The sequence below is a fragment of the Astyanax mexicanus genome, chromosome 12 (genome assembly GCF_023375975.1).
Source record: "Astyanax mexicanus isolate ESR-SI-001 chromosome 12, AstMex3_surface, whole genome shotgun sequence".
In the NCBI taxonomy this organism is placed as follows: domain Eukaryota; kingdom Metazoa; phylum Chordata; class Actinopteri; order Characiformes; family Acestrorhamphidae; genus Astyanax; species Astyanax mexicanus.
In genome coordinates, this window is record NC_064419.1 from 33,620,499 (window position 1) to 33,635,481 (window position 14,983).

Sequence of the window (14,983 nt, forward strand, 5' to 3'; positions counted from 1 at the left end):
ATACTTTTAAATATTTATATTTATTTATATTTTCTAATATTACTAACATATCTTTCCTAATTAATCTTTAATATTTAAAACAATATATATTTATAAAATATATTTCATATTATTTAATCTAAAAGAGGCTTTAAATTTCCTTTGTTCAGTAAAGTATATGCATTGAGTTAAGCTTTGTGTCACTATTCTCATATTTCTTCAGATCTCTCCGAGCGCCACGCGTCGCTTCCCCTTTCTTTGTTTTGTGTCTCGGGGAATAATGGGCACGCGCTGCACCTGCTCGCAGCTGACTGCGCGCGTGTCATCCTCCTGTGATCCCTTGTTTTGCTTCAGGATTCCTGGAAGCAGTCGAACAGACCGCGCTGCATTGTCACTGTCCTGCCCGTCACATATATATGTATTAATCTGGTTTAATCGCACGATTATGATTTGACTTTAATCACGGGAACAAAAGCAGCAGCAGTAGATTAGGAATGCATGTGGACAGTAATAGAGGCAGAAGCTCCGCTGTAGCTGCAGCAGCTGCTGTAAATCACTTCAGTTTACAGTAAGTGTGAATAACACTGCAGCCGCCGGTAGAGCTGAGAGTGAAGCAGTGGCGACATCTGGCGGCCAATTCTGAGACACGCATTTTAAATAGAGCAGAATTTAAAGGGATTTCCACGGAATTTCCTAAATTCTCTCTATGATTCAGTGTGTGAGCTAAACGCAGATGGGAGTTTTACTTACACAAAAGGGTTCTGAGGGCAGAAAGAAAACTGATTGGTTCAGAGAAACAACCAATCAATTTAAAGAAGAGGCGGGGGAAAAGGCAGGATCTGCTAAATGAAAAAAAAGACCGGGCAGTTGGATCCAGCCATCTTTGAGGAGTGAAAAATCACAGTTTTTGAAGGTAAGATGCTTTTATTTTTATTAAAATAATATTAATGTACTGAATAAGAGCTTTTTAAGTTAACTTGAAACAGTAGTGTGAATTTTCAGGCTAATTGGCTAGCAAGATTAGCACAGTATTTTCGATAGTCAGCTAGCCAAAAAATAGCAAAAGTAATTAAGTATTTTTTTTTATTATTATTTTAAAGAGTTTATTTTGGGAACAGATATGCCTTATTAAATGAACTTAAAATAATAGTGTGCATTATTAGGCTACTGAGCCAGCTAACCTTGCTAGCTAGCAAGTTCAGATACTTAGGTTAGCTAATTAGCTCCATAGTTTAAAGTAGTTTTGATAAGGTCAGCTAGACATTTGTCAGCTATTAAACAATATTCAGTCTGATATAATCTACAATTATATGAAATGAGGGATAAAAATTGCATAGGGGTTGTTAATGTTAGTCAGATAATAGCAGTGTTCAACAGGCTTTAGCTAGCATGCTTGGTATATTTACTCTTGCTTACTTGGATGTGTAGTAGTGTATTAAGTCATACAAACACAACTTGAGAATGGAAAAGTTTTATACTGCTTTACAGGAATTGTAGAAATGTGTCTCGTGCTGTGTTATAAGCCACTGTAACGTTAATATATAGTTTTTTGCTGCTCTGGGGGCAGACGAATTGATCTATTGACATAAAAGACTCTATAACAGTGTTTTTTAACCTGTGGGCCGCACCCCCCAAGTGGGCTGCAGAGGTATTGCAAGCGGGCCATAGGGCAAAATTCTTTTTTTTTTTTGTTTGTTTGTTCCTATTTTGCAAAGTAAATATGATTTTCAAATATATAAATAGTTTAGCAAATGTAATTTATAATGTGATGTCAATTAGTACTGATGCACACATTGAATTGTTAAATATAACATAGGTGTACTATAACGCTGCTCTTAGGGCAGCAGAACTTGGTTTTGTTTTAAATTATGAGTTACACAACTGCTTCCAATGTACTGTAAGTTTCGCCTTTATCATCCTGATTATCATCATGATTAATGTTGCATTTTGGGTTAGGAGGATTAAATCATATATTCACATAGGTTTGTTTAATTGAAGAATATCTGACTACATACAGCGTATTGCTGCTCTTGGAGCAGCAGAATTGAACCATTGGCATGATGACTGTTTCAGATGAGCATTTGAAATTCAGACACAGCATAATGCTGCTCTTGGGGCAGGAAAACTGAAACATGTACAAGATTAGTCTGTAGGGTTAGCATTACCACTTTATATAGAGGCTAACGCTGCTCTTGGGGCAGCAAAGCACTGGTTTAAAAATCAGAAGTAATTAACTATATGTTTGGGCTTTTTTATACTGATTAATTTTAATGCAGATTTTGGGTCTGTAAAATTGAGCAACACCAATATTAAATCCTGAAATTTAGCATGTTTATATTATATAAAGAATACTGCTACTCTTGGGTACAGGGTTATGTTCTGGGGGCAGCAGAACAGTAGTTGTAAAGGCGGCGGCAATGTACTATAAATTTGAACTGCATCTTACTGATTTATATTATTGTTCATTTTGGGTCAGTATAATTGATTCCTAGCCATATTTAGCAATAATATATTTTATACCAACTAGTGCTGCTCTTGGGGCAGCAGAACTGTTGTTTATTTGTGCAAATCATGTTAGATTAAAATGTTTTTAAGGCTGTAGGGTTGGCTTTAAACGTGTTGATTTAGATTATTGCTGCATTTTGGGTTAGGAGGATTAAATCATATATTCACATAGGTTTGTTTAATTGAAGAATATCTGACTACATACAGCGTATTGCTGCTCTTGGAGCAGCAGAATTGAACCATTGGCATAATGACTGTTTCAGATGAGCATTTGAAATTCAGACACAGCATAATGCTGCTCTTGGGGCAGGAAAACTGAAACATGTACAAGATTAGTCTGTAGGGTTAGCATTACCACTTTATATAGAGGCTAACGCTGCTCTTGGGGCAGCAAAGCACTGGTTTAAAAATCAGAAGTAATTAACTATATGTTTGAACTACATCTTATTGATTCATATTCATTGGGTCATAACTGAACCATGGTAATATCTATCAATAGTGTGTTTGGCTTTAAATCATGTGCTTTGCTACTGGCATAATGGCCAACCTTTTGTAAGAAAAAAAATGAAATGGGCACTGTAACTCCTGTATAGAAGTAATGGTACTATTTTTTTGTTTTCATGTGTTGTAGAAAAGAAAATGGGAGGTGGGCTACTCCCACCTCTCGTCCGGGGTACAACTTCCCCTGCGTGTTCGTTTGATAGAGAGAGTCAGACAGGTGGAGTGAAGCTGAAAGCAAACCAAGTATTTATTACAAAGTACTGAATATTCAGGAGAACCAATACATATTAGACAGTGTTACAGCCGTCTCAGTAAGAGTTCTGACCCCCTCTGATCTGACTCCATGTTTTATACCCAAAATGACGTAAGCCTGTTGATGAGGCGTTGCTAAAATCATCTCATGTTAATATGCATAATTTCACGTGTTAGTACTCAAGTTTCACGTGTCTGACCGGACCACTAATGTTTGGCCTTGACTGTGTTCTTCCATCCTGGCACTATCTGTGTGTGTGCGTCACCCCCCGCTTTGAAGCAGAGGTTTTTTAGGGAGGCACTCACTGACCAAAAGGCTGCTTTGATCTAATAGCCTTTTTGTAGCAAATTAGCCCCGTACCAGTCGAATTGATGACCGTTAGTTAGGGTCATGCAGTAAAACAAAATACTTCAAGCCTGAGCTACATCTCATATGTTATATGTTAATGTGGGTTAATCTGCCATATAATAAAGTCTGTGTTAGTCACATGCCATATCAAACAATGTTTTACTATATGTGTAAAGGATATATTGTGATTATTGGTTAATCTTTTATATAAATGCGTGTAAAATACACTGTGAGTAAAAATGATCAAATATAATGTGAGTATTGGTTAATGCCTATAAAATACAAGGTTTCACACAATGATTATGTAAATACAGATACTAAGATAAGTAATCATAATTGAAAGATATTTGTCAATACACTTAAGGTAAAATAAACAGTTACTCTTCAATTCTCCCTTTTGACGTATCAACCAGATACGTCAACACATCATAATTCCTCCAAATATGTATATTTACATATGTTCAACACTTGATCAACACATGTGTGAACAGTTAGCTAATGGTGGGAGCGAAAACCTGTTCCGGCAGCCTTCCAACCAATTTATGACAGGAAAAATTCTCCCACGGTCCCTCTGCCACCAGGCGACCAAAAATTCGAACTCTATCAAAGGAGGAAGTGACATCATTGCAATAAAGTCATCCCCAAGACTGGTTGGTTTCCAGCATTTCCCCTTGCTCTTCCTCACACTCCAGTATAGGCCGATCCCCCCCATTATTGTCAATTGTGTTTGTTTGTGGCCTCGTCGGTGTCGATGGTCGGTGTATCTGTAACTCTAACTTTGATCCATCCGACAGGGTCGTTACCATTTACATCCACCCCGACCCCTATGAAAAATGCCGAAGATTTTTCCCCATTAGGATCGGATTGCCACTCTAATGCAATGGTTATTAGATTATTTATCGCACCATTATCCCTTTGTATGTTAAGCTTATTTCATTTCTCCCGCTCACGAGTCGCCCAGCTTTCGCTTGTATCCCAATTGACATGTGTCGACCTAATTACGTGTTCCCACTTGTGACAAGGTCTGGCTTTATAAGCTGCTTAATCGGTGTTATGGATGATTCTCATGAAGCTGCATGCAACATGTCCATGACAATTTTTAAAATCAGTACTTAATTCACAAAAACTCTGATATTGTGTGTAAAGCAAATAGGTAGTACTGTATGGATCAATTGTTTTCATTATCATAGAAAATCATTTTTATATAAATTAAATAAAAAATATATGGAAATTCACATTACCGTTATGTGTCCGTACCCCTTCTTTCTAATTTTAAGTTAAACCATAGTAAAAGTACTAAGCATATCGAATCAATAAAATAGATGAAAGTCATTTAAAGTATCAACATTTATACATAATATAAATATTTTTGGTGTTTGAACAAAAAATGTACTTGATTTTAAACAAAATAACTGTGTCCGAACAATTTTTCTCATTACCGTTTCATGATTTTACCCCCTTAAAAAAAAAAAAAAAAATTACACTGTGCCTTGAAATTGATCAGCTATCCCATGATGCATCACGTCAGAGACAAGCTTCAAAATGGAGATAAGATCAGTTGGTCACTATTCTCTCCCTTTGAGAAATCTGTGTTAATATTACTAAAACTGTCCTCAATTACACTGTGTATTATCATTACCGTTATGGTTTAATACTCATTACTTTTAAAAATAAATTATTTCATGAATATCATCACAATATAAGGCTTTGACAGCTGGCAAAGTTATAGGTTGTTAGCATATTAGCATTTTAAGTTATGTGTGAAATTAGCTAAGAGCATCTCATTACCATTTAATTGTGTTCTCATTACCGTTATGGATCTAAAATGTTAATTTTTTAAATGTTTACTATAGTATACCCCTCACCTGTTGTCCCCATGAGTTTTTGATCAAACATATTCTAAAATAATTTTCATTAATTAAAAAATTAAAAGATATTTTACAAATGTTGTATCGGTAATGAGAGTTGCTTAACTATAAATAAATAAATAAAAGATCAAAGTAAGTGTCAATGACTGTGCTGTTAAGTTGATGGGATTTTGTTGTGGAACTATTAATCAAAAATTAATCATCAAAAAATGTTTTGAACCGGTTGATCTAGCTTCGTCATTTACTGTAACGGTAACGAGAATTATTCTGGATCATATAAGATTCAAATGATAATAAAATTCTATTTTAAAAAATATATGAAAAAATAAACAATATAGTAAAATACACATTCTATTTTAGCTTCTCAACTTGAGAAAAATGCTGCAATGAGGTGAAAAACCTTTTTATGTTAATGTGAAGGTCTTCGTCAGAATCCCCCTTATGGTTACACTTAAGATTATCATCACGGGACCAACACAAGTACACCGCTTCCCCCTTGGACCCCGGCTTACCACAAGTAACCACGTCGCATAAGTTCACTGTCCATATTGTCATCTCACCCCAATATTAGTCTAATTCTATACCTCCCCAGCGCCTGATGCATTTTGAGTTAGGCTGATTGATGGTTGATCGTTTGGTTCTATTAAGCTGTGTGGGCTGGTCTTTAGCTGTTGCGTTTGTCGGGTGTACGGTTGCTGATGTGTTTACAATTGTTCCCTCTACCGTTGTTAGTTGTTCTTGTTTTGAGACAATGGTCAGTGTTATTATCATTATACCCATGAGGGCAACTGTTATTATTATCTGGAGCCATATTGGAATAACCAGAGGAAATGCTGGTTCGTTATAGTGTCCGTACTTTGACCTGTCCCACCCCCTTTTTCTGTACCAAGCCATTATTAAACCATAAATGTGTTTTCCCTCTAAGTTTCCCAGTATTTAGTAAACTTATTATCTATAGCTCTATATGTGTAAGTGTTAAGGTTACAGAGTGTATATATATTTTTTTTACAATTTCGTTTTTTCAAGAGTCTTTCGGCCACCTGTAAAGGAAAGCAATGTTCAGTACAACCTGTAAAGAAAAAATAATGTGTTCCCCCCCTACTTTAGCAAATCACAGTTTATAACCCTATATGTGTAAATGTTAAAGTTGCAATTCGTGTTGTTCGTTTCTTCTTTCTTCTTGTTTCAGGGTTCTGAAGGTATACTACCTTGATGTCTGCAATATCAGTGAATGAAAAGTATGAGTTGGTGTGTGATAAGACTATGTGTGTTTTTTAATGAGATGTGTTTAAGAGTTTCTGTATGTAGTGTACTTTGACGCAATCGAAACGTTGTTGAATGAGTCACTCCCTCAATTCCTCTACTTGGTCACAGCCAGGCTGTGTGCTGTCTGCTGCTGTGCTCTGAGAAATCTTTTCTCTGCTGTGGCCAGGCCAGGCCCGTGCTGCGGGGGCTCTGCTGCCCCTCCTTCCTGCTGCTGCTGCTGCGGGGTGAGTGTGCTACCCCTCCTTCCTGCTGCGGGCCTCCATCTGAGTCAGACGATTCAGCTGTTGTTTTCACCTCTCCTTCTGGCTCTGTGAGCGATCTCTGTTGTTGCACAGCTGTAGAACCCTCGCCTATCAGTTGATCTGCGTATTCTCTCAGTCACCTGGAAAGGCTCAATCCAGCCAGACCCGTTCCCCTTTCGTGCGCAATGGCGGAGGAACCCTCACTCTGTGTCCGGACTGGTCCACCTTTGCACCACGTTCTCCTTCTCCCCCTGTGTAAACAGATCTGAAACGAAACTTTTGTATTCGTTATAATCACGTTTAAGGTTCACTATTCATTTTGGAAGTCTTTTAAGGGGTCCTCCGTGTCTCCTTCCTGCAAGTTAAAATACATGGTTAAAATACATTTATCACACTTAACTTGAGCTCTAATTTCCCCTTGGAAGTTAATTATTTCATATTAAAATTTTGTCTGTGCACAGATTTCAGCCCAATTTTTGTTTTCTTACCTTCTTCAGTTGTCCTGATTTTCAGTTATACTCAATCATGATCTTTACTGTCAAAAGTGCTTTAAATCCCTAACATTTAGTCATTTTCTATTTTAAATTGTAACATTTAATTATCATCACCATTAATTACTTGCTTTTACCTTCCTTTTGTTCACATCCCTTTCCCTTTTAGTGTAACTGCTTCCCTGTGGCTCTGTTATATCCAAATTAGCTCTTACAAACACTACTAATGTTCACCACCCAGTTTACCGCTAGACACACACTATTTCTCGTGCATGCACACACTCACAAACTCAAACACTTCCACTCTCACAAACACTACCAAAACACACCTCAACTCTGCAGTATCATTGTACAGACCATATTTTACTCCTTCACAGCCCAAAGCTGTTGCTTTAAATGCACCTGCTGTTAAACCTCCCACTGAAAGCTTCCTGTAGATCTTCTCATATTGTATTGGTAATACTATATAGATAATAGATAAGAAACAAACACCTGGAAATACATCTAAATCATGTTTTTTACATAGATCGTAATGATCAGCTGCTCTATTCTCCCCTTCATCTCCACTTTAATAATAGAATTTCAGGGCCCAAAGTTTTAAACTCAGCACAAACTACACATAATGTGGCTTCTGTCTCAGGAATGGTTCCATATTGATGTACTGGGCTTTCTTGGGTTACTTTTGCTTGGACTTTAGAATCACCGCTTGTGGCTATATTATTTTACCTGCCACTTTAATTTTCTGCAGTGTGTTATTTTACTAAGAAATTATGTTTCTGACTTTTTCAATTCCCAAGATTTTATAAAGACTTGATTTCTATATTTAGTTGATTTTATTTAGTGCTTTAAGAATTGGGAGAAGTGGAACGTGATTATTTTTCTCTGTATCAATCGTTCCATTACAAACAATAATATTATCAATATTAATAAACACAGATGTTATGCTTTGCTTTGTCCACGTTATTTTAGCAAATAAATCCGAACAATGCTTTACATTTACTTTTCAATATGTTAAATATGTATTTATGCATATACAATGCCAAGCAGATTGCTTTTCACAATTATCAACAATACATCTATTTCCTTAAACAATTTATCAAGCCTCACACATTGTTTTTTTTTGTTCAAAAAATGGCTTACATGTTGAATAGTGAAAGTTTAATTTTGTGTCTACATTTCATATTTTAAAGTTAGGATTGAGTTTGTCTTAAAAGCTAAAACTTTTACAATATTGCTGAAAGTAATCGCTCATCTGCATAGTGGTTGTTTTAAAACCAAACTTTAAAAAGATAAACAAGCTAAAAGTTTAAAAAAATGCTCTACGTCTATAAAATAATGATTGGTCAAAAATTTTTAGTAATAGTGGTGAGGGATGAAAAAGGTAATAGGTTTAAAAAGTCAAGAAAAAAGGTAAAAAATAATGGCTGGGCGAATAATGGTGGTAATAATGGTGATCTATTTACATCTCCCCCTTTTTCTGAAACAGAATTTCTGTTTCAGAAAACTTAACACAAAATTGCTCCACCCTCTGTTGTCTTTCCCCTGTCCACTGGGCTGGTCTACCCTGCACAAGCCTCCACTGACACACACCCCATCACTCCATTCATCCACTCACTCTCCCCCTGGGCTGCGCTTCCCTGCCACGATGTTGTCTCCGTTTTCTGTTAAAATGCATGTGGTGGTCAGATCGAGACTGTGCCTGCCTTAGGTTGTCCCGTTGTATTACGTTGGGATCTTACCCGTCTTTGGCTAACCAGCCTAGCCCACTGAACCACACACAGCGTAGCAGCACAGTTTTATCAACATTCAGTGCCGTAGTGTTCCTGCAGGGCACAGCTAGGGAACACAAACCCAGGTATGTCATATTGTCAGAAACTCACACTCTGATGTCGACCGTAAAAGCCTGTGCAAGGCCCCAAGTACCCATGGTTTATCATTTGTTATTATTGTATACATATTTTATTTATTACCATCATTATCACCTTTTCTCTCCCACTTAATTTAGCTTAAATTATTCGCTTTTATGCCACTGCTCTGAAATAGACCCAAAAGAGTGCATGTCAATGAATAATTATTTAGATTTGGCATCTGTACCTTAAAGGTGTACCACAAGGTTAAATTTTGGTCCAGGTTTATTTAATATATATATACATAAATTATAGTGCTGGCTCTGCTTCTCAGATTGCAAACTTTACCATTATGCAGATGAAACAATTTTATAGTGCTTAGCCGATATTGTTCATGCTACAGCCAGAAAATTATGCATTTGTTTTATAGGTGGCATTGTATAAGCATGAAAACTAAATTTATGCTGTTTTCCAGATCTCGTTTTAGTCTAATTTAATACTATACAGAAAGAAAGTAAAGCATATTGAACGCAAAATAGAAAGCTCATTTTTTCAATACATGTGATTATGTCTCCTTATCAGAAAAATACCAAATTCCCTGTAGCTTGAAATAGATGCAACACTGCGTTTCCTTAAAAAATAATAATAATAATAATAAAAATAAGGTCTTTCCTCACTGGTTTCTGAAATCTACTATCGCTCTTAAGATAATCAAAATATTAGCATAGACGGATATACATGAGATCATAGAGAAATTAGATATTACATCTGTCTGATAGGTGATGCTAGGACTGAACTGAGATCAGTCTGAATAAGAAACGAATATTAAGATAATTAACTAAATCACCTGATAGAAAAAGCTGTGTTTGGAATGGCTCGCTCATTAATTCATTCACTATTAACTATGTAGCATTTTCTATTCATTGAACTGGTTATTTAAGAATCAAACAAGAAACCATATTTATTGGTCCTGCTCTGAGGACATCTTACACAGCAGTACTGCATGGCATAGTATATTTTGGAATTTCTAGCATACATCTTCTGTACAATATTATTATAATATAATGTAATTAATAGTGAACTATATGGGGAAAAATATACTGCTGAGTTTCGACAAAGCATTGTAAAAATGGCCAATCCAAATTGCTTAGTATTTCTGCAATAGGAGACGATTCCGAAACAGCCACACACAGTCATTTTTTCATTATTAGCTTTGCTAATAGAATATAGAGTTAGACATATGTCCCTGTTGGGTTAGCGCCCCCAAGATATAGTCCAATACCCAAAATTAAGCTAATTATTTTCCTCAATTCTGTCTCCATAATCCCTGTATTAAACTCTCTAAATTCTCTAATTATTTATCCAGTCACACACCTCTCTGACATCATTCAACAACTTAATTATTTATATTAACACTTCCCCAACCTTGCTTACATTAAAGTATACTTTACTCATGATTGGGTATTCACATTTTCACATTTATTTTCGGAACTGTCTTATAACGTATGCATATGTATATTATATTATATTTCTATTTCACATTAGTCACTGTCATAATAGATGTCATTGCACTTTACTCTGTTAATTATTTAATTATTTATGACCATTAGTAATATCTACTGCACTGCTCCGTGTACAGATAGATCTTTACCTTGTATAGTTAGGTTTTGTATATCCTTATATTTTCTTATATATATATATCTATTTCTATCCATACAAAAACCTTTTCCCCCTGTTCACCTCTGTCCCCCATCTCACAATGTATTACTCTATTTCCCTACTGAACTGATGTTCTATTTTCTATGATATCTCACAAGTGTTAATTCACAAATAACCAACTTCACAGTCGAAAACCAATAGGCTTAACCAACTCCACCTACTTCACCTTGGACTCCTCCCCTGCAGTGGGACTCATCCATTCCTATTTCGTTTACACACAAGAGTTCGTACACTCAACCAATCACACATGAGCACCCACACACTCCAACACATACGCACACACTTATGTTGCATTCAGTCTGTCTCGCACACACTGTAACGCATACGCACACACTTTTTTCAGTCTCACAGTTCCACACACAAGTCTAACACATACGCACACACATTTCAGCAGCGCTCACTCTCTCGCACACACTCTTTGATTCGCTGCCGCACACACATTTTATCTCTCCGCCACACAAGGCTGTGTTTCTCTCCGGAAAACTGGACACGCACACTTTCACGCTCACAGGTGCACCTCCACAGTATCATGCAATAACTATTAATTTAATAACTTGTAAAAGTTCGTAGTAGGCACAGCGTCTACTAATTATTTACGAAATGTCTTGAGCAGGAACAACATCTGCTTATATTATTATTATTAGTATTATATATTTTATTTATTCATTTATTTACTTTTTATGATTTTGTTTTTTATTTGTTTTTGTTATTTCTTCCAGCCGAATAAAAATAGAGAAGTAGGTACACGTCTACCCGAACAGGGACAACATCTGTTCTTTTTAACCAAATTAAAATAGAGAAGTAGTGTACAGCGTCTACCCGAGCAGGGACAGCATCTGCTCTTTTTAATCGAATTAAAATAGAGAAGTAGGTACAGCGTCTACCCGAACAGGCACAGCATCTGCTCTTTTCAACCGAATTAAAATAGAGAAGTAGTGTACAGTGTCTACCCGAGCAGGGACAGCATCTGCTCTTTTTAACCGAATTAAAATAGAGAAGTAGTGTACTTCGTCTACCCGAGCAGGGACAGCATCTGCTCTTTTTAACCGAATTAAAATAGAGGTGAGTAGGAACAGCGTCTACTCTGGCTTTTTGCGAGCGGATCAATATCGAGGTGAGCCTTACACCTGGCCGTTATCCGAACTTCTCGTCAGAAGCCGGGGGGAGACGCCAGCATCCAATCCTTAACCCTTGATTAGGAACAACATCTAATCTTTTTATAAACCTTTGAGTAGGAACAGCCTCTACTCTTTAATACCCTGGAATAGGCACAACTTCTATTCTCATTTAAATAGCTTGTTATGCTGTCTGCTTCCCTCCGGACAGCAGCCAGGCCGCCGATCCACTCAAATTTAGAAATAACCAATATGCAGAATTTGATTAAACAGGCTCTGCTTACCTGGTTTGTTAAGTTCGGCCGTGAGTGGATCAGTGCCGGATGCTGTCCTTCGTCAGACTCGTCGTCGGGTCACCAAATTGTTGTAGAAAAGAAAATGGGAGGTGGGCTACTCCCACCTCTCGTCCGGGGTACAACTTCCCCTGCGTGTTCGTTTGATAGAGAGAGTCAGACAGGTGGAGTGAAGCTGAAAGCAAACCAAGTATTTATTACAAAGTACTGAATATTCAGGAGAACCAATACATATTAGACAGTGTTACAGCCGTCTCAGTAAGAGTTCTGACCCCCTCTGATCTGACTCCATGTTTTATACCCAAAATGACGTAAGCCTGTTGATGAGGCGTTGCTAAAATCATCTCATGTTAATATGCATAATTTCACGTGTTAGTACTCAAGTTTCACGTGTCTGACCGGACCACTAATGTTTGGCCTTGACTGTGTTCTTCCATCCTGGCACTATCTGTGTGTGTGCGTCACCCCCCGCTTTGAAGCAGAGGTTTTTTAGGGAGGCACTCACTGACCAAAAGGCTGCTTTGATCTAATAGCCTTTTTGTAGCAAATTAGCCCCGTACCAGTCGAATTGATGACCGTTAGTTAGGGTCATGCAGTAAAACAAAATACTTCAAGCCTGAGCTACATCTCATATGTTATATGTTAATGTGGGTTAATCTGCCATATAATAAAGTCTGTGTTAGTCACATGCCATATCAAACAATGTTTTACTATATGTGTAAAGGATATATTGTGATTATTGGTTAATCTTTTATATAAATGCGTGTAAAATACACTGTGAGTAAAAATGATCAAATATAATGTGAGTATTGGTTAATGCCTATAAAATACAAGGTTTCACACAATGATTATGTAAATACAGATACTAAGATAAGTAATCATAATTGAAAGATATTTGTCAATACACTTAAGGTAAAATAAACAGTTACTCTTCACATGTTTTGTTTTGTTTTTTGTTTAGGAAAGAAAATGGAGAATATCTGGATTAAAGGTGTTAGACGAAAGCTGAAGAAGGTTACAGATCCTGATGTCATACAAGAAGTAGTTGTTTTTGACGAGCAATGGGACTTCATGAAATCTTATATCAAGAAATTGGAAGATGAAACGCAGAGCTACTTTAAATCTCCTGTATGTACTCACAAGAACTACTATTACTACGCATGTGAGCGGTCCAGCAAACCAACTGGAAAGAGCAAAGGAAAACCAACACAAACCAGGGCCAACTCTTGTGGGGCCTATGTGTCTTTTAGAATAATAAGAGATGCTGCATTTACAGGTGCTGTTGTGAACAAAATGTTAAAACACCATGGACATGATGTTGACATTCAAGAAGAGGGTGTAAAAAACCCTGTTGACCCAGAGCTACTAGGTTTCATTGAAATGTGGCTTGAGCAGGGACTGTCAGTTTCTGAAACACTTTTAAAGAGTGTTGATTGGGCAGAACGTCATGGACATGTAGACAAACACAATCGTCGTTATTATGTTACACCAGAAGACATAAGAACAATCAAAAAGAGCATAAATGCACTATTTTTTCCTGACGTGAATGATAGTGTCAGTGTGGATATTCTAGCCACATCAGAGCTGAAAGAAAACATTTCTTTTTATCAGCCTTTAAGTGAAGAAAATCCATTGATAATTGTAGTGCAGACTCCCTGGCAAAAAGAACTCCTGAAATTACATCCACATCCCATGATGTTCATGGACGCCACCTACAAAAGCATAACTTCGTATGGCTATGCATTCTATGCACTTCTTCTGAGCAACAGCATTGGTAGAGGAGTTCCATTTGCATACTTCATAGTCAGTGAGGAATCAGCAGCCACACTCTCTCTCTGTCTAGAAAAGCTTTCTAGCTCTAACCCTGGTTTTTATCCCAGGTTAGTATCCTATTGCTTTTGATCAGATTTTTCAGTTTATTGACCAGAGATATGTATTGTTATTAAAAAAATTAGTAAAATTGAGCTAAATGTAAAAAGAGTTTTCTCCATCTTCAAGCTGCTCTTTAGGAGATACAAGGTTTTAACATTGTAATAATATGCAAGTGGTTTACAATGAATGTTGATGTCAAGTTCTTGAGACACTTTAATGAGATGTATAGAATGCATTATCTGTCAATTGTAATTGTTTTAAGTTAATAACTACCACTGTCAGAAATATAAGAAGCCCTCTTTCTATTGCAGTATTTGAAAAGAAAAAGAGGCAAACGTGTTAGAATCATAAGATGTTTTCAACAAATGATAATGAAATTCCTGTAAGTTAACTATGAGCTGCTAATTTATAGTTGAGTTGAGATTCTCTTTTAAAAACATCTGCAAAACCCCCAAGTAGTCAACTTTGTAATTGCATAGAATTGTACAATGTACTTGTTTTGGAAATACCTTGATTTAGATGAGTTTTCATAATTCCTACTGTGTGGAGTACCACAATTGTGTCATGTTTGGATTTACTGAGAAGCTCTTTCAAATGTATTTGATTTGTTTATTTGATTTACCAACTGCTTCACACTGGGATTCTCCAATATGGTGGAAAAATAAAATAAACAAATAATAAAAA

At 36.6% G+C, this 14,983-nt stretch overlaps 1 protein-coding gene across 1 annotated transcript; it reads left to right on the forward strand.

Annotated features, from left to right (window-relative positions):
• The first annotated feature begins 702 nt into the window (after window positions 1–702).
• LOC107197220 (uncharacterized) lies at window positions 703–14,983 on the forward strand. Its single transcript, XM_049485847.1, has 2 exons — window positions 703–892; window positions 13,389–14,983. The coding sequence occupies exon 2, from the start codon at window positions 13,397–13,399 to the stop codon at window positions 14,327–14,329; it is 933 nt and encodes a 310-aa protein (XP_049341804.1). The 5' UTR covers window positions 703–892; window positions 13,389–13,396; the 3' UTR covers window positions 14,330–14,983.